Genomic DNA, 20,134 nt, shown 5'->3' on the forward strand with positions numbered 1-20,134 from the left:
CGACAGACCTGCAGGGCTCACCACTCTCTGCCTTCAGGACCTGGGAGAGGTCTGGTTAGTGGTTAGGCCCCAGAGTGCGTGGGGGTGGGGCTGGCATCTTCGGTTTAAACTCTTGCAGGATGAAGGGTAAGAATGCCTGCCGCCAACCCCATGAAATAAACAGTCCACAGAGCCCTCCTCCGAGAGGGGAGGAAGCAGGTGCTATTTTGTCTGTCTGTTCATCTTTCCCCCCCCCCACCGCGTTAATTGTTTTCCTAGGCCCCACTTCCTCTCAGAATCTCCTCAGAACCAAACCTCCTGGGAAGGCCTAGCAGAGCCATTGTGCTTCACATCGGCCACCAGGAGCTTCTTTCCACACTTCATGCCATCTCTTAAAAATTCTGCTGGACGTGGAGACGGGAGGCTAAGCAGAGGCTCCCCTCCCACCTTGTAAGTAAACCAACTGCAGGGAGCCAAAAGGGGAAGTAAAACCCACCAGAAGCAAAGTACCGATTACAACAGACAGACTGGCAGCAGGATGGGTTCCTATTTTGTCAAGGGGTGTGTGTGTGTGTTTGTGTTCTCCTCATGTCTGCGATGACAACAAAGGCAGGCAGAATAGAAAGCAGGGGGGAAGGGGAGCAGAGACCGGTTTCCGAGGTACAAACTGGACGCTAATGCAGACACCAACACCTCTAGGAGTTCTCCTTCTGGACCTTACGGCAGGGGGGCTGATTTTTATCAGGGGGAGAGGAGCAGGGGAGGAAAGAGTTAAACCTCCCCATGCACTCTGGGTGAAGACACAGGGGGTGGTTTTTTTTGGGGGGGGAGCAAGGAAAATGAAAGAAGAGGAGTGTCGAGGGACACCCTGAGCCTCTGGTTGACTTGGGTCCTCATGCCCAGCCAGAGAGTTGCGCAAAAAAAACGGTGGGCTGGCTCCAACGTCAGCTCTTCCCAGAGTAGATCTGTTGAAATGAATGACCAACTTGGGTCTGTCCGTTTCAACACGTAAAACTGTGCTGGATGCAACTCATTTTTCCCAGCAGTGAAGCTCCAGGAATACACCCACACTGTGAGCACGATATTGTCCACACCAGGTGCAGGGAGCCTTTTTTCAACCTGAGGGCCACATTCCCTCCTAAGCAGCCTTCCAGGGGCCACATGCACACACTCCCCTGCCTCCAAAGTCACCGAGGAAGGTGCAGAGGGGCGGGGGGGGGCAAGGGGCGTGGCCAGGGAGGGCCGCCATTCGGGAGAGGGAGCGGTCGAGGTACAGCCCACAGATTGACAGTTTCTCCAATCCCTGGGGCTACAGACTGGCTGCTTTGCCAGCCCTCCCTAGAGACGCTGCTGGGGATTCATCCTGGGGCATTCTGCGAGCAAAGCTGGTGCTCAGTCACTGAGCAAGGACCCTTCTTTGGGGTGGTGGTGCTAAACTCTCTCTCTTTCAAAGAACACAATAAAAGTTGGGGGAGGGGGAGAGTCCGAAGGGAGGGGCATCTAAGTGTGGAAAAGAAAGATGGAGAAAGACAAAATGCACAGGCCGTGTGTCTCGCCAGTGTCCTTCCTTCCTTCAGTCCATCTCCCGTTCTGCAAGTCTGGGACGGGCCAGATATCAGCAGCAAGAACATCTGCTCTGCATGCAGAAGGTCCCACGTTTAAGCCTTGCTGGCATCTCCAGTTCAGAGGAGGACCATGGAGCAAAGCAGGTAGAAACTCACTGTGGTAGATCTCCTGAAGGGATCCCCCTCCACAGTATTCCATACAGATCCACAGGCGCTCATTCCTAAAGGGAGAAGAAAGAAGCTTGTGGGAATGGCCCTTCCCCAGCTCCCAAAGCAGTCCCTTTTTCTCCCACCTGCCACCCTTTGAAGGGGCACCCAAAGGAATATCTTGCCCCGAGGCAACAAGAAAACTGATCTCCTGAAGGGCTCCCCCGGAATATCCCACTTAGATCCCATAAGCATCCATTCCCAAGACACACACAAAAAGGAAATGTCACCACAGAGCCAGCTAATTCCATCCACGAGGCCTGAAATATTTCTCTTAGAATCACAGAATCATAGAGTTGGAAGAGACCACAAGGGCCATCCAGTCCAACCCCCTGCCAAGCAGGAAACACCATCAAAGCATTCCTGACAGATGGCTGTCAAGCCTCCGCTTAAAGACCTCCAAAGAAGGAGACTCCACCACACTCCTTGGTAGCAAATTCCACTGCTGAACAGCTCTCACTGTCAGGAAGTTCTTCCTAATGTTTAGGTGGAATCTTCTTTCTTGTAGTTTGAATCCATTGCCCCGTGTCCGCTTCTCTGGAGCAGCAGAAAACAACCTTTCACCCTCCTCTATATGACATCCTTTTATATATTTGAACATGGCTATCATATCACCCCTTAACCTTCTCTTCTCCAGGCTAAACATACCCAGCTCCCTAAGCCGTTCCTCATAAGGCAAGGAATTCTTGTCCTCTTTGGGCAAGGAATTCTGGATGAGTTCAATTTCTACACTCTGAGGGCCCAAGATGCTTCCTTCTGCTTAATTTCATCTCAAGCATATCCTATAAAATACGTGGTTGGTTTTTCTGCCTCTGACGGCCCTTGATAGGAAAAATAAAGTCCTCCACAGCCAGGTGCATTCCCCATATGGAGAGACGGCAAGCCCATCCCACCAAGTCTGAATAACAAGTGTCAAGCGTCAAACCTGCCACCCCACAATTCTGACTACGCTTTCGCAACCATATCACTACACCTCAACCGCCTTGCCCTCCTGGCTCCACTTCCTTTTTCCAAAGGGCCCGAGCCTCTCACCTGAGGTAGCTGCCGAAATAGGCCACCACGTTGGGGTGGCGGCAATCCCGGAGCGTGGTGATCTCCTGCTGGATGGATCCGATGTCGTCCCCTGAGGAGAGGAAGCAGGACAAACCGTTTCCTTTGCTCCAAAAAAGCGTCTCTGTCACTACCGCCCTTTATCCGACAGTTTCAAATTCCAAAAGTGTTCTAAAAATCCACGTGGAGTGCGTGGCACACCTGGGGAGCTGGCTACCAGCACCTCTGTTTCAGACATTACAGGTAGGTAACGTCCGATTTAAAAATAAATGAATAAAAGCATGTTAAGGTGTCATTTTAACACCTTTTTTTAAATGGCGGGTATATTAAATGTCTCTTTTAATAAGCATCCTGCTGTAACACAACTAGACGTACTGCTAGGTGTGTTTAATGGTTCTTGCTTTACCTGGTGGGTGGGGTTGTTTTAAATTGTTTTTAAATGTTATATGTTAATTTGGATCTTGTACCTGTATTTGTGGGCTGGGGTAAAACATTATCAGGTATCTTGACAGACAGGAGACATGCTACGTCCCCCAAATTTCTGTTGTGGACCGCCTCTTTCTGTGACACCTGTATGATGCTTCTGGGTGGTCCTTGGCTAAGGGGCTGGGCAGTTTCTAAAGTCTTCAAAAGTTCTCACACACCTTTGTTCTGGGGCGTCACCTCCTAACAAAACGGGGAGGGACTTCTGTTGCAACAGGAAAATTGGATCCTTCCTCCATCAATTCTTCTGGGACCAATAATGGACTCAGGGGACAAAAAGACTCTTGACAGAAAGTGGCGTTTAAAAGCCAACCCCAATTTTACCAGAACTGGGCATGATGAAAACAACAAAAGAAGACGCAGGAGCTGGAAAGAGAGGACTTTTGGGGGGAGATCTGTGGGGGATGGGAAGAAAAAAGGGAAGGGTTAGAATGGTCAGGAAAGGTATGGGGTGAAGAAAGATTATTTAAAGGGGAAATAAAAATAGCTGACCATGAAACTCCAAAACCAGAGGGGGGGAAACGGTGTAAGAGAAATGGAAGAAATTTAAAAATTATTTGAAATGATGTGAATATTTGAAATTGGAATCAGAGGATATATAAGGCTACAGTAATGTGAAGTTAAGTTAAGATAGGATATAAGAAGTTAGAGTTGTCTAAGGCTTATTTTATTAGGAACAAGATTATAGGTATATGATGATCATAATTTGTAAAGATTAAGATTAGTTGTGAGAAAGAAGATTTTACACTGTCATAAAGTTACTAAAGTAGATTAGAAATGAACACAGAAGAGAGGATGTGAGGAGGTCCCAAAATAATGCTTATAAAGAGGATAAGGATAGTTAAATAAGTGTTTGTGTGTAAGTTTTTTTTGTATTTTTTGTAGTTTTTTGTAGTGTGTGTTGTATTCTGTGGGTTTTTTATTGTTAAAATTTAATAAATTCTTATTAAAAAAATAAAATAAAAGCCAACCCCAATTTTTTCTAGTTACAGGTAGGTAGCCATGTTGGTCTGCCATAGTCGAAACAAAATAAAAAAAATTCCTTCCATTAGCACCTTAGAGACCAACTCAGTTTGTTATTGGTATGTTATTGGTACCAATTGTTATTGGTATTTCGTGTGCATGCACACGAAAGCTCATATCAATAACAAACTGAGTTGGTCTCTAAGGTGCTACTGGAAGGAATTTTTTTTATTTTGTTTCCCAATTTTTCTATTAAGTCCTGCGCACTGCCTCTGACCCAGCACAATTCCCGAACCATCCAACGAGTTCTGAAAGAGGACTTGCAAAATCCACCTTGCTGAAGAAGCAGCCACCCCACCCCACCCCACCCCAGCTTACCTGGATCAAGCTTCACTATCTTAATGGCCGCCAGTTCCCCAGTCTCCGTGTCACGGGCCTGCAGGGGGCAAGGAGAGGAGGGGGGTTAATCACCCAAAAAGCCCCATTCGCCAAGAAGGGTCTGAACCCGCCCTTGCCCACAGTCTCAGGCAATTCCTGAGCCACCCACCAACTGCTGCGCTAGTTAGTGGCCTGGCACACAAACGTGTCACAACTAGCGCACCTCCTGGTGTGAACAAGCGGGACACCCCAGCCCGCAAACAGCTGTTACGGAAATTACCGGGTCGAGAAGGCTCAGCTCCCGGTCCTACGGAGGAAGCCCGTGGTTCGCTGCGGAGGCAATGGAGACCAGCCGGAGATTGGAGCAAAAGCAAAGGAGTTTATTGCGCAACAAGGTTCAGGAGGATCCGAACCCCGAACAAAGGGTGTCCTGGACTTTTAAAAGTTCCCGCGATAGCCCAGAATACATAGCGCAATACATCACAGAAACGTCAGAGATGGGAGGGGAGAGAGGAGGTTACAGTAAAATTTACATAGGGGAAAAACAAGTTTTGCATATCAGGAAGGATGGCAGGAACCGGTGAATGGATCCAGGGTGGGTGCAATACACATTGAAGGTTTCTTCTGCGTCGGGACAATAGAAAGCTCCTAGGAGGATGTCTGCTGCCATGGTAGCTGATGGATGGGTGCTTGACTGGATTATTGGGAGGGGGGATCTCCTCCTGCGGACGTGACTCGCTGCTTAGGGGATTATGAAAGCCACTGAGTGGAGAGTCCAAAAATTATGCAGTATCGAAATAATATACTTCCGATGATCGGAGGATGGCGGGGACCGAGGGGTTAGAAAGGTTATTTTACAAGGAGCAAATAGACACCCGAACCAGGCAAATCGGACACTGCGTTCAGGAGTTGTGGATTTTTACAATAATAAATATTTCGAGCTGTCAAAATGGGGCCACCCAGCGTCTAAATTGTCCATTTGATACATTGTTGCAAGTTATAATTAATAGTTTCCTCAACTGGTTACATTTTAGTTTCGATTCCATTGTTCTCCCAGCAGGGAGCCTGTCAAAACCCACTTAGTGTTCAGTCAAGCGTGAAGGTGATGATTGAATCATAGTAGCTGACCTGAACGTTCCATTTTGCAGGCTGAGCTGAATGCATGCTCCTGATTGGCCGGCTTGCCGTTCATTGAGAAAATGGACGATACGAGGAGCGCTTGACAGGAGGCTTCTCGGAGGGTTTTCGGGGCGCAGATCGGAACATTTTGGGGATGCCCTTTATCGCGAGGGCTTGTGTGGTGCTTGTGCGACTTATGTGAAGGGGTACCCGCTCATCGTCGGGGGGGGGGGAAAGGAAGAAAAGAGGCTTCCAGGTCCCGCATTTGGCAGCGCGGGAGTCCCGCGAGGAGGCTGCGCGGTGGGGGAAGGTGGTGGCTGGAATTTTTCCCTAACAGTCCCGCATTTGGAGATAAGATTTGTATCTGGTTCGCAGAACCACAAATCCTTTTCTCCACACCTACACCTTCGAGACTTGGTACTCACCTTCCCCACGCGCCTCGGCTGGTCGTATTCAGGGAGAGCGGGCCGGTCATGGTTAGATGCCAACATCGGGTGCAGGCACGGTGGGTTGTCAAAAGCCAGCTGATCGGAGAGTATGATGAGCTGTCACACGGCTGTCAAAGTAGCAGGTAGTCACACTGGTGAACTGTCAAAGGTGGCCAACGAGGAGACAGGATGTGCTGTCAAATAGCTGTCAAACAGCTGTCAAACGGTAAGCAGGTAGACCAAGGCAAGCTGTCAAAGTGGTGAGTCCGAAAATGTGGTGATCTGTCAAAAGGCTGTCAAACGGCAAGCAGTCAGAATAGGGCAAGCTGTCAAAGTGGTAAGTCCGAAAATGTGGTGAACTGTCAAAAGGCTGTCAAACGGCAAGCAGTCAGAATAGGGCAAGCTGTCAAAGCGGTAAGTCCGAAAATGTGGAGAACTGTCAAAAGGCTGTCAAAAGCTGTCAATAGCGGCAAGTCCAAAAACACGGAGAGCTGTCAAAAAGCTGTCAAAAGCTGTCAATAGCGGCAAGTCCAAAACACGGAGAGCTGTCAAACAACTGTCAAAAGCTGTCAATAGCGGCAAGTCCAAAAACACGGAGAGCTGTCAAACAGCTGTCAAAAGCTGTCAATAGCGGCAAGTCCAAAAACACAAGCAGGAACGATGCCTGAAGACTTGGGAACGGTGACACAGGGACTGGGGCGCGGTAGACAGGATCTGGGGTACAACGAACAGGAACTGGGGTGCGACGAGCAGGAACTGGGGTGCGACGAGCAGGAACTGGGGTGCGACGAGCAGGAACTGGGGTGCGACGAGCAGGAACTGGGGTGCGACGAACAGGAACTGGGGTGCGACAAGCAGGAACTGGGGTGCGACGAGCAGGAACCGGGGTGCGACGAGCAGGAACCGGGGTGCGACGAGCAGGAACTGGGGTGCGACGAGCAGGAACTGGGGTACGACGACCAGGAACTGGGGTGCGATGCTGGGGTGCGGTGAACAGGAACTGGGGTGCGATGCTGGGGTGCGGTGCTGGGGTACGGTGGGCTGTACCCCCGGGTATACGAGGGGTGGGAATTGAGCGCAGTCCAAAGGGGAAGGGCTTCAAGGTCCTGTTGGGGCTCTCCTTATGTTCTCAAGTCGGAAGGAGGGGCTTGAACGAATTGCGGGTCAGTTTGAGCTGGCAGAGGGGCACGGAAAGGATTTGGAGGGTGTGACTCTGCGGTTGGTTGGGCCACCGAGACCTGGGTGCCTTGGGGTGGCCAATTCCCTTGGGGATGAGGTGGCACCATTTGCTGGTTCTCATAACCCTGGGCCCAAGGGGGGTGCGAAGGAAAGGTGGAGTATGGTGAGTTTCCTCCGGGGAATGGGTAGGAGTTGGTTCCAACCCATGGGCTCCCCGGGTATAAATATGGGCAGTTTCGTCTTAGGTGCCCTGGTTGAAAACACAGGTGACAAAGGCCAGTGGATGGGCCCCAGGGTCGTGGCATGGATGGGCTTGCATTCAATCCTTCCCCTCTTCCTCGCCCCCTGCCTCCTCCCCTGGCCGGGAACCCTGGAGCTGGGAAGTAAGGGGTTTCCATACTGAGGGCAAGCACTGCCTCCTCCCCTGCCCTGGTGTCCATCCTTTTCTTTTCGTCCCGGTTGTTAAAGACGGACTTGGCGATGGACAGTATTTCGCTAAAAGTTTTCCCATCGTAGCCAACTAGGAGATTTAAGGCTTTCCTTATATCTGGCGTTGCTTGGTCTTTAAAAAAGCCTTTTACTATTATATCATGGTGCGGATTCTCGGGGTCTATTCCGCCCCAGGTTTTAATAGCCGCCACCAACCTAGAATAATAGTCCGACGGGTGTTCATTGGGACCCTGGATCACAGTCTGAACTTTAGTCCAGTTTATGGAGCGCTGCCCTGAAGCTTTAATGCCGTCTAAGATGGCCTTTTTAAACAGGTTCAGACACCAGACGCCATTTGGGGTATTGAAGTCCCAAGCAGGGTTGGGTTCAATACGGAGATCCCTAGGTGTCAGGGCCTCCACCCCTTGAGGTCTTCCTTCTTGGTAGTTTTCCTGGTTTAGGGCTTCTTCAGCCTTACTGAGAATGTCAGCCTTCTCAGCCTCATTGAATAGGGCATTTAAGAGTACGTGGACATCCGTCCAAGAAGGGTGATGGGAAGAGAAGATTGTAGCGATTTGCCGGTGACACTTGTCAGGGTCATCCCTCAAAGAGGGCATCACGTTTGCCCAGTTTACTAAGTCTGCAGTCCGGAAGGGCTGGTGGGTGTAAATCATCCGTGGGGCCCCATCCGGAGTTGCAGGAGGGATGGGGAAGGCACGTAGGGGCATCTGGTAGGAGGTCGCCTGGTGATTGATTCCCCCATTCCCTTTAGCCTTTCCTTTTACTGGCTGCCGGGAAGCAGATGGCGAAAAGGCACCCTGGATGCGGATGGCAAGGTCCTTAGCAGTCTGCACCATAGAGCGGGTGGTCATGCCCTCCACGTTCTCAAGAAGATTGGAGTGGGGCGACAGAGTATAAGCAGCGTGGTCACTGACTGGCGTTAAGACCGGGTCAGGTTCCATTTGGTCGTTGGATACTGTGGCTATCTCTTCCTGGTCCATGGGCTGGACTATTAGCTGCCCGCCTTGAGCTCCTGCCTGATTGTTCGGGTCTGCATCATTTTCAGGTCCCGGGAGATTATTTTGCCCAGGGACATCATTCTGTGCAGGGGGAGCTGTGGGTGCTTGTCTGGGTCTATTATAGTATAGCGCCATGGCCTGATCCATAGAATCATCGTCCGATGGATCCTCATAAGGGGGCGGTGCAGGACCTCCCTTGGGTTTCCTAGAGGCTTTCTTAGGAGGTTTTATCATAGGCATCTGGAGAGCCGGGGAATCCTTCAGAGTAGTGAGGATTTGATATACGACCTCAAAAGCTTTTAGGTAGTCCAATTGGCGGGGTCTTTCCTCTAGTAAGTGCTTCTTTAGAGCATTCAAACGATCCTGGTTGAAGGATCCCTCCGGTGGCCAGCGGAGTTCAGATGTCATTTTATCAGTAAAAGAGGGCCAGGTGTTTCCGCAGAGTTCTTGCAACTTCTGCCTGGATAATATTTCTGAGCCCGGAATCTCTTTCCAGTGATCTAGTACAAACTCGAGGGGGGAGTCGGGTTCCGGCTGGGCTATAGAAGGCTTGCAAGAAGCCTTCCTCCCAGCGGAAGTACGACTGGGCTTCGAAGCCTTGGCGCCCATTGTTCCTTGGTTTTAAGAGGAACCTGGGGTTTTGGAAAGGAGGAATGGGAGAGGTATCTTAGTAAGTCAGGTTTTCTTGCTAAGGGAGTGGGACAGGGGGGTTTCTTAACATAAGCAAAATACAGTACACGACGTTCCAATAATCTAGCCTGGTCCCTTGCGTTCACTAGTTCGGCTAGCGGGGCGGCTGACCAGGGGGATCTACTCTAAACTACCTCTTCCTTTCCTTTTTCTGGAGCTCCCTTTTCCTCTTCCTTTCTCTTCCGTTTCTTCTCATCTATTCCTACTTCTCAACCCCCATTTCCACCCATTACAGGGTACCCCCCACCTGGCAACCTCCTGCCTATCGTTAACAGCTAAGGAAGGGAACCCTACTGGACGCCTGCCACTGCAGTGCCAGATCGGGCAGCCCTTTAAATAGAGTTAAACGGTCCGGAAAAACCTCCCTTGCGTTCGGAAGCGGGCTCACGCACGACCAGCGTGTTTTACATGGCCCGACCGGGGCGGCTGAGGTTTAGGATAGTGCAGAGAAGTCCTTTGCCCCTTGGCAGCTGGCAAAGTAGAAAAGAGCCCAGTCCCTTGCGTTCATTAGACCAGCTAACGGGGCGGCTGACTGGGTATTGGAGAAAAAGAGATAGAGCTCAGGACTCCCCTTTCGAGTTGAGCAGCAGTCCACGGGACAGACTGAGAGACAGGCAAGAAATGATAGGCAAGAGAGCAGTAGATTGCGGTTGCCAGGCTTACCTCCCCCCTCCCCCCAATCACCAGTGCACTGGATTTATACTTACGCGTCTTCCACCGCGATCCGCTGGATCGTTGGAGACGAAGCCGGCTGAACTTTGCCTTTGCTCCCCGGTTGGCTCCCCTTGAGACCTGCAATTACCGCCCGGAGGATGGCCAGGGATCCGTCGAGTCTCCACGGGAGAAAAGGGTCCCGTTGCCGGCTGAAGGCTCGGTGGGGGTCCCCAGCCACCACGGGAGAACGCAGGTCCCGGGTTTCGGCACCAAGACTGTTACGGAAATTACCGGGTCGAGAAGGCTCAGCTCCCGGTCCTACGGAGGAAGCCCGTGGTTCGCTGCGGAGGCAATGGAGACCAGCCGGAGATTGGAGCAAAAGCAAAGGAGTTTATTGCGCAACAAGGTTCAGGAGGATCCGAACCCCGAACAAAGGGTGTCCTGGACTTTTAAAAGTTCCCGCGATAGCCCAGAATACATAGCGCAATACATCACAGAAACGTCAGAGATGGGAGGGGAGAGAGGAGGTTACAGTAAAATTTACATAGGGGAAAAACAAGTTTTGCATATCAGGAAGGATGGCAGGAACCGGTGAATGGATCCAGGGTGGGTGCAATACACATTGAAGGTTTCTTCTGCGTCGGGACAATAGAAAGCTCCTAGGAGGATGTCTGCTGCCATGGTAGCTGATGGATGGGTGCTTGACTGGATTATTGGGAGGGGGGATCTCCTCCTGCGGACGTGACTCGCTGCTTAGGGGATTATGAAAGCCACTGAGTGGAGAGTCCAAAAATTATGCAGTATCGAAATAATATACTTCCGATGATCGGAGGATGGCGGGGACCGAGGGGTTAGAAAGGTTATTTTACAAGGAGCAAATAGACACCCGAACCAGGCAAATCGGACACTGCGTTCAGGAGTTGTGGATTTTTACAATAATAAATATTTCGAGCTGTCAAAATGGGGCCACCCAGCGTCTAAATTGTCCATTTGATACATTGTTGCAAGTTATAATTAATAGTTTCCTCAACTGGTTACATTTTAGTTTCGATTCCATTGTTCTCCCAGCAGGGAGCCTGTCAAAACCCACTTAGTGTTCAGTCAAGCGTGAAGGTGATGATTGAATCATAGTAGCTGACCTGAACGTTCCATTTTGCAGGCTGAGCTGAATGCATGCTCCTGATTGGCCGGCTTGCCGTTCATTGAGAAAATGGACGATACGAGGAGCGCTTGACAGGAGGCTTCTCGGAGGGTTTTCGGGGCGCAGATCGGAACATTTTGGGGATGCCCTTTATCGCGAGGGCTTGTGTGGTGCTTGTGCGACTTATGTGAAGGGGTACCCGCTCATCGTCGGGGGGGGGGAAAGGAAGAAAAGAGGCTTCCAGGTCCCGCATTTGGCAGCGCGGGAGTCCCGCGAGGAGGCTGCGCGGTGGGGGAAGGTGGTGGCTGGAATTTTTCCCTAACACAGCTTTGTTCTTCCACGCAGAATTCACAGGAAATCCTCCCCCCTCGTCCACCCCAGTTTTCCAAATTCTCATTGTCACGGTCATGACGCCAAACAGTGAGGCCTGGTTGAAGATCTGTGTGTGTAAAACAATAATCAAATATAATAGTGTGTTCCAAGAAGGATCACCATTGAAAACAGCACCCCAAAACAATTCCCCAGCCACACTCCATAATTAACTAGAACAGGATCACACCAACAGGGCTATAAACCTTTTAAGGATATCTTTACTGGTGGGAGCGAAACAAATTAGGCCACGATGACACCTGTATGGAAGGCCCCATCTCTTGTTTCTGCCACTCGGACTGATCTTTCGATTTGCAGAAGATATAAGCAGTCCGTATATTTTTACAAGGTCCCTTTAATCATTACAATACCAGCTTTTTAAGCCCCTGCTAGAATAATTACAGAGTTCTATTAAGCAAGGCCCAGCTGGTTCCTGACCATGTGCAGAGTGCATATGTCTTGACACTGAATAACCACAGCCATTTAAGGAGCCAAGGGCTGGAGGTCAAAGGGCAAGAAGAGCATGCCCACCAGAGCCCCCTTTTTCAGAAGGAGCTCAGTCCTTTTAATCATCCTGCCTGGCAGTGAGGCAACTTCCTGCCATCTTGGCTGAGCTGGGCTCCCCTAGCAGAAAGGGAGTGGCGCAAAATCCTCGTGACAAGCCGGGGAGGAAAGAGACAGGGTGACCCCCTCTCTCTTGGACAAAGGCAGCTTCCTCCTCACAAAACAGGTGGCAAAAAAAGCCACCAGCCATCGGGAAGAGAGGCGGGAAGCCATGTTTCTAAAGGGACCCTTGTGATCTTAAAAGGCTCTTTGGGGTGTTGCAGAATTTTCCCCCTCACAAGTCGCACAAGCACCTACACAAGCCCTCGCGATAAAGGGTTTCCCCAAAAGTCCCGATCTGCACCCCGAAATTAGCCCCGAGAAGCGCTGCTGTCAAAATCGCTTCTCCTACACGCCATTTTCTTCAATGAACATACAACCCACCAATCAGGAGCATGCATTCAGCTCAGCCTGCAAAATGGAACGTTCAGACCAGCTACTATGATTCAATCATCACCTTCACGCTTGACTGAACACTAAGTGGGTTTTGACAGGCTCCCTGCTGGGAGAACAATGGAATCGAAACCAAAATGTAACCAGTTGGGGAAACTATTAATTATAACTTGCAACAATGTATCAAATGGACAATTTAGACGCTGGGTGGCCAATTTTGACAGCTCGAAATATTTATTATTGTAAAAATCCACAACTCCTGAACGCAGTGTCCGATTTGCCTGGTTCGGGTGTCTATTTGCTCCTTGTAAAATAACCTTTCTAACCCCTCGGTCCCCGCCATCCTCCGATCATCAGAAGTATATTATTTCGATACTGCATAATTTTTGGACTCTCCACTCAGTGGCTTTCATAATCCCCGAAGCAGCGAGTCACGTCCGCAGGAGGAGATACACCCCTCCCGATAATCCAGTCAAGCACCCATCCATCAGCTACCATGGCAGCAGACATCCTCCTAGGAGCTTTCTATTGTCCTGACGCAGAAGAAACCTTCAATGTGTATTACACCCACCCTAGATCCATTCACCGGTTCCTGCCATCCTTCCTGATATGCAAACTTGTTTTTCCCCTATGTAAATTTTACTGTAACCTCCTCTCAACCCCTCCCGTCTTGTGAATATTAAAATTACGTTTCTAGGGGCGTACCTTGGTGATGGGGTAGGTAATATAAGGAAAGTGCCCCCCCTGCTCGGGGCCTTCCATTTTGCTTCTCTTGGGTGGGTGGAGGACCGGTCGCGACCGTATTTTCTTTCAATAAAGGCCAAGCCTACTGGCTGCTGTTTTGCTCCATCTCCTAGCCTGTGCCTCGTTGTTTTGTCCAAGTGGACCCTATATTGGACCTTTTCCTTTGTCAGATGGCGACCACGAAGGGACTCTTGGTTCTCCTGTGAAGAGGTGAGGGGGTGCTGAGGGAGATCGGGCGCCACTGGGCAAATTGCCCGGGATCTTCCCTTTTCCTCCCTTCCCTTTTTCCCGGGCGGTAATCAACTGTTACCTGAGGCCCAGGACAGGGGAGCAAAGGCAAGGTCTAGCCGGCTGACAAGGATCCCGGGATCGACAGGGGACGTTCTTCGGACGTGAGTATGGTGAAAGACTAGACACAGAGGGTGGTGGGTTGACTGGGATAAGCCACGACAGTTGCTTTTTCCTCCTTTCCTGCTCCCAGGACGTTCCGTCGGAGGATGCCCAGAACGGTCCTGGGGGGCTCTTTATCTATGTCTTTCTCTATATTCTATCCCAAACGAAGCCGCCCCTCCTACACGGCGACTTTTTGTTAAAGGATGACCCGTGTATGTGAGAACGCAAGGTCGTTTGTTCTGTTTCCCGCGTTTTCCTTCCTGGGTTTTTGATCTGGCATCGCACTGCGCGAGCGTCCAGTAGGAAACCCTTAGCTGTGACACGCTAGGTAGGACTGTCGTGGCTGTAGAATGGGAGGTAAATATGCATGAAAAGGGCCCCACACTAGGAAAAGAGCTCATGGCAAGAAAAGGGGGTTGACAAAGTGTTTGTGGGTGATAGACCCAGGTCTTGTTGATTGTGTGGACGGTGGCTGCTGTATATAAGAAATTGGAAATCCAGAGTTAGAGGTTCCCCTTCGCAGTGTTTTCCTCAGTACGTTCCGTCGGAGGATGCCCAGTTCGGACTGAGGAAACGCTGCGACTCAGATAGAACCGTTGTACTGAAAGGTTTTTTCTTTCTTCTCTCCCCTTCCCCCTCTTTTGTCTCCCTTCACTTCCTTCAGTGTGAGGATTAGTCAGTAGCTTTCTTCTCAAAGGAAAGATGGGATCCCAATCGTCCAAAGAGACAGGGTGGATTCCCCCTGACAACCAGGCTTCCCTGAAGCTTGCTTGTGCTAAGGTGGACTCAGACACCCCACTTAAGTTTGTTTTGTCTCAATGGAAGAGACTGAAAGGCAAGGAGGGCTTGTCCAAGTCCAAATTGCGTGATCTATGCAACCTTTCCTGGGTTGCCTACACCCAACATTTGGAACAAGGATCCCGATGGCCACCTCAGGGCTCCTTTAATGAAGCAAAGATACAAGCGCTCAAACTCTACTTAGCTGATGAAAAACCCAGACAGCTGTACTACCTGAATGCATTCTTAGAAGCCCGAGAGATCTTTAAGGCTCAACAATTACACGTGGCCCGACAGATGGCTGTATTAAGCCCCACCAGGCCACCCCCATATGATGAGATCCGGACTGAAGAAGAACAATTGGACCGGTCACTTATTTCGTTTTATTACCCTGAACCTACTCGACCCCCTAGACCGGAGAACCTTAACGCTCTTGCGGGGGAGGTAAATAGGCAACCTGCCACAGCCAATCCAATCGTTAACCCTCCGAGTTCTATATCACTGCCTCGTGAGGCTGCAACCGGAGCAGAGGGGGGTCTAGCAAGCGCCCCTGATGAAGAGGAGGATACATCCCCCGCATCGCCCCCCGTTTCCAGCAGGCTGCGCAGTAAAACCGAAGGTGAAGTGGATACTGTACTCCCTTTGCGCGCCTTGCCCATTCCTCCGGCTAGAGCAGGAGATCCACCCCGCATGGTGTTTACACATCAACCATTCCTTACCTCCGATTTGATGAATTGGTCAGATAAAATGCCTTCCTTAAGGGACGACCCTGATAAATGCTACCGACAGGTCGCCACTATATTCTCAACACATAACCCAACCTGGGCCGACGTGCACATGCTGCTCGGTGCCCTTTTTAACGATGCAGAAAAGAAGGAGATCATAACCAAGGCGGGAGAAATCTTAATTAAGGACAATTATCAGACCGATAGACCCGAAGGTACTAGCCCTTTGACTCCTCAAAACCTTACTGTCGACCCCACCTGGGATTATAACACCACTGCAGGGATATGGTACCTCAAGACATTTAAAAGGGCCATTTTGGACGGCCTCCAAGCAGCAGGACAAAGAACTGTTAACTGGACGAAAGTCCAATCCGTCCTTCAAGGGCCAGAGGAACACCCCTCCGATTATTACACCCGTCTGGTGTCAGCCATAAAAACTTGGGGTGGCATAGACCCGGAAAGCCCGCAAAACGAAGTAATCGTTAAAGGCTTCTTCAAGGATCAGGCTACCCATGATATACGAAAGGCTTTAAACGCCCATCTAGGCTACGATGGGAAATCCGTAAATGAGATCCTGTCGATAGCGAAATCTGTTTTTAACTCCCGAGACGATAGGAAGCGTAAGGACCCAAAATTGGATAACCCCAGGGTGCTAGCATACTCGGCTGCAGTCCCTGCCCAACGGGAACCACGGAGGGGGCCATGGTACGATCAGTCTGACCCCCGCCAGATGGACACGCGTACCTGCTTCAACTGCTTACAAAAGGGCCATCTACGCAGAAATTGTCCACTCTTAATGCAACGGACTTCAGGAATGGATGTCCCAGAACACCGACCTACCCAGCCTAGCTTCCCTCCACACACTAGGCAGGACTACAAGGATTACAGACACAAGGGATCTGGACCCGTTCATGAGCATAATCCAGCCAGGGTCCAGAACCTCGGATACTCCTCAATACCCCCTTCGCCCCTTCCTAGAAACTCTGGTGGACACGCTACCCAAAACCCCAACCCATTCAGCCAACCACCAGCTCGCGGTCCTAACATTCAACGCGAAATGGTAATGGAAGAATATCCAGAATACTGACAATCAGCCGCAGATCCCTATCCCGGTGCACTATTATGTCCGGTTCTACCATTGTCGGCTACGGACCCAATCTGCACTATAGAAATTGACGGGCATTTGTACGACTGCCTTCTGGACACTGGGGCGACTTACTCCACGTTAACAAATAGCCATCTAACTGCAGGAGACGAGTCCAAAACTGTTATGGGGCTGGACGGTATCCCAAGAGTTTGTCCCCTTTCTAAACTAGCCACAGTCACAGTCGGACATTTGACGGTCCACCATGCCTTTCTGTTAACATCTAGTCCGGTAAACCTATTGGGACGGGATCTGCTTTGCAAACTAAACACCACTATTCAATGCGGCCAAGATAAGATCTATTTGCACATGCCTGAGGAATCCGTGCTCAACTTTCAAGGAGTACTCCTGCATGATGATGGAATAAACACTCTAAATATTGACCTACCCAAAGAGCTACTGGATGCGGTTCCCCCTTGGTTATGGGGCATGGAGTCTACCTCAGTGGGTTTATTAAAATCTGCTACCCCAGTACAAATTAATTACCGGAAAGATCGCCCTTTTCCTTGCACCAAGCAGTATACATTACCCAAAGAGGCCATAGATGGACTAACCCCCATGATTGACGAATTTCTGCGGATGGGAGTTCTAGTGCCCTGTGCTTCACCGTGCAATACCCCTTTGCTCCCTATCCGCAAACCAAACACCAACCCAGTAAAATGGCGCTTAGTCCAAGACCTCCGATTAATTAACTCCTTTGTGATACCTAGACATGCGGTAGTGGCAAACCCCCACCACCTGCTCAGCTCTATACCTGGGGGAACTATAGTTTACACGGTCGTGGACCTATGCTCTGCTTTTTTTAGCATCCCTATACATGTCAACAGCCAGTTTCTTTTCGCGTTTACCTGGCAAACTGGTCAACTCACGTGGACTAGACTGCCTCAGGGATACGTGGAATCTCCTGCTATCTTCTCCACTATCCTCTACCAAGACCTACTGGACATCACTTTGCCGGGGGGGTCCACGCTCTTACTTTATGTAGATGATCTTTTGTTATGCGCTAAGGACCACGAATCATGCAAATTAGACACCATAACACTGCTCACGAATCTGGCCTATAAGGGGCACAAGGTGTCACCAAAGAAGATCCAATACTGCCAAAGGGAAGTAAAATACCTTGGCCACATCCTAGGGGAGGGAACCCGAGCCCTAACAACGGACAGGATCGACGCCATCATTAAGCTACCCTTGCCCAAGACAAAGAAGCAATTGCGATCTTTTATAGGCATGAGCGGATTTTGCCGTGCGTGGGTCCCCCGATATGGCGAACTCACCCGCCCACTCACTGCCATGACCCATGAGAAAGCTCCAGACCACCTCGACTGGTCAGCAGAGGCTTTGGAATCCTTTGAATGTATAAAGAGGGAACTGAGGTCCTCCCCAGCCCTGGGTCTCCCAGACTACCGTCTGCCGTTCTCCCTGTTTGTCCACGAACACAAGGGAGTCGCTTCTGGTGTCCTTACCCAACCCTTCCAGGGGAGGAACCGGCCAGTCGCGTATTATAGTCTCCAACTGGACACTACCGCTTTGGGGAATGTCGGGTGTCTCAGGGCAGTAGCAGCAGCAGCATTACTCCTGGAGAAGGCTCAGGAAACAGTGTTAGGACATGACCTGACCATAAATGTCCCGCACGCCGTGGCTACCCTACTTAATCTGAAAGGGTGCCAACGCTTTACCATTCAGAGGCTTAATAGGTATGAAGCAATACTCCTTAGCCCCTCAAACGTCACCATTAAGAGGGTAAACACTTTGAACCCTGCCACCCTGCTACCTCTCCCTGAGGATGGGACCCCTCACCACGACTGTTCCAAAGTCGTCCGCCACGCCGATAAACCGCGGGAAGACCTCGACTACCTCCCGCTACCGGAGTCTGATTTAATCCTTTATACAGACGGTAGCTCCAAGATGATAGGGGGGGAGCGGAAGAGTGGGTACGCAGTGGTGACACAGGACGACATCTTAGAGGCTAACCCAATTAGTCCTAAATACAGTGCCCAAGCCGCGGAATTAATTGCATTAATACGGGCTTGCGAACTAGCCGCTGGGAAGAAAGTCACCATTCATACGGACTCAAAATACTGTTTCGGCCTGGTGCATGCAACGGGACAGATATGGCTGCAAAGGGGCTTCCTAACTTCATCAGGCACCCAAATCGCCCATGCACCTCTGGTGGAACGTCTTATGACTGCCATCCACCTCCCTGAAGCCATTGCCGTGGTGCACTGCAAAGCCCACACTAAAGGGAGGGATCCCATATCTGTGGGAAATCGGCGCGCTGACCATACGGCACAGGAAGCTGCATTACTCAGTCTACTACCCACCCATGACTTCCTAGGACCCCACATCCCTGCAGACGTAGACTTTGGACAAATGTACCGAACCGCTACACCTGAAGAAATAGAGGGATGGAAAGAGCATGGGGCTGTCTACAAGAACGGGGTTTGGCACCTCCCTGACAACAGGCTCATTATGCCAAAGCTCTGGGTACCTAAACACCTACGGGTCCTCCACCACTGCACTCACTGGGGACGTGACAAGTTGGTAGAATGCATGCAACGTCACTGGTATGCACCGGGGTTGGCACTAGCGGCAAAAGCAGCAGTGAAGAACTGTCACACCTGCCAGAGTTTTAATCCAAAGCATACAGCTAGATGCCCACCGGGAGCACGACCATGGGCTTTTGTGCCATTTGAGAGCTTACAAATAGACTTCATTGATCTACCCCCGTGCCAGGGCTATAAGCATGCTGTTGTGATAATTGACAAACTAACCGGTTGGGTAGAATGCTTTCCATCCCGACGTGCGACTGCCCAGGTGGTAGCTAAAATCCTGCTACACGAAATCATCCCTCGCTTTGGGGTACCTCGACAGATAGACTCTGATAGGGGCACACATTTTACCTCCGACATTGTACAGCAGACAGCGAAAGCCCTGGGTATAAAGTGGAAACTACATACCCCTTACCATCCACCTTCCTCTGGCCAGGTAGAAAGGGCTAACCAACAAATAAAACTGCAATTGGGTAAGCTCTGTAAAACCGCAGGCATCAAGTGGATCAACGCATTACCTCTGGTACTACATAACATCCGTGGTTGCCCTGCCGGGAGACTAAATCTTTCCCCTTATGAACTACTCTTCGGGAGACCTTCCCCTGTCTACACCACCCAATTTCCCCCTTCTGAGCTTGAAGTAGGGGAGTCCGAACTAACGCAATATGTCATTCAACTTCAACAGCAACTAACCTCTCTCCATAAATATGCAGCTGCCAGCCAGAACCTTCCACTGGATGAGACCGTTCATTCCTTCCACCCGGGAGACTGGATCCTCACCAAGACCTACCTCAAGACACCTCTGGAACCGACTTGGGAAGGTCCCTACCAGGTACTTCTAACGACTCTCACCTCTCTTAAGGTTGCAGAGAAATCCTCTTGGTTACACCATACGCGCTGCAAGGCCGTGCCCCCCCCTGCGGAACCTGCGGAACCCGAGGACTCGACCGACCCGACCTTCTCCCGGCCGCCCATCCCCTGCACTGACAGCGACGACGAGGAATCGGCACCCTCCGGACCAGGATCGGGGCCAAAGGATCGGGCCCAACAGACAGGACCAGCCTCTGACCAGTCACCGGCCGACACAGCACAGACCGGACCAGAATCGGGGCCGAGGGATCGGGCCCAACAGACCGGACCAGAATCGGGG

The 20,134-nt window shown here is 50.7% G+C and overlaps 1 protein-coding gene across 2 annotated transcripts in view; it reads right to left on the reverse strand.

Annotated features, from left to right (window-relative positions):
• The window catches only part of MAP4K2 (mitogen-activated protein kinase kinase kinase kinase 2), a 58,591-nt gene that overhangs the window by 30,771 nt on the left and 7,686 nt on the right, over nt 1-20,134 (reverse strand). For both annotated transcript variants that reach the window (XM_033174461.1, XM_033174460.1), the window contains exons 2-4: nt 4,626-4,683; nt 2,784-2,874; nt 1,701-1,765 (exon numbers count right to left, since the gene is read on the reverse strand). In XM_033174461.1, coding sequence (XP_033030352.1) covers nt 1,701-1,765; nt 2,784-2,874; nt 4,626-4,683 — 214 coding nt within the window. The remainder of the gene's footprint in view (nt 1-1,700; nt 1,766-2,783; nt 2,875-4,625; nt 4,684-20,134) is intronic.

Source organism: Lacerta agilis, chromosome 17 (assembly GCF_009819535.1).
Source record: "Lacerta agilis isolate rLacAgi1 chromosome 17, rLacAgi1.pri, whole genome shotgun sequence".
Classification (NCBI taxonomy): domain Eukaryota; kingdom Metazoa; phylum Chordata; class Lepidosauria; order Squamata; family Lacertidae; genus Lacerta; species Lacerta agilis.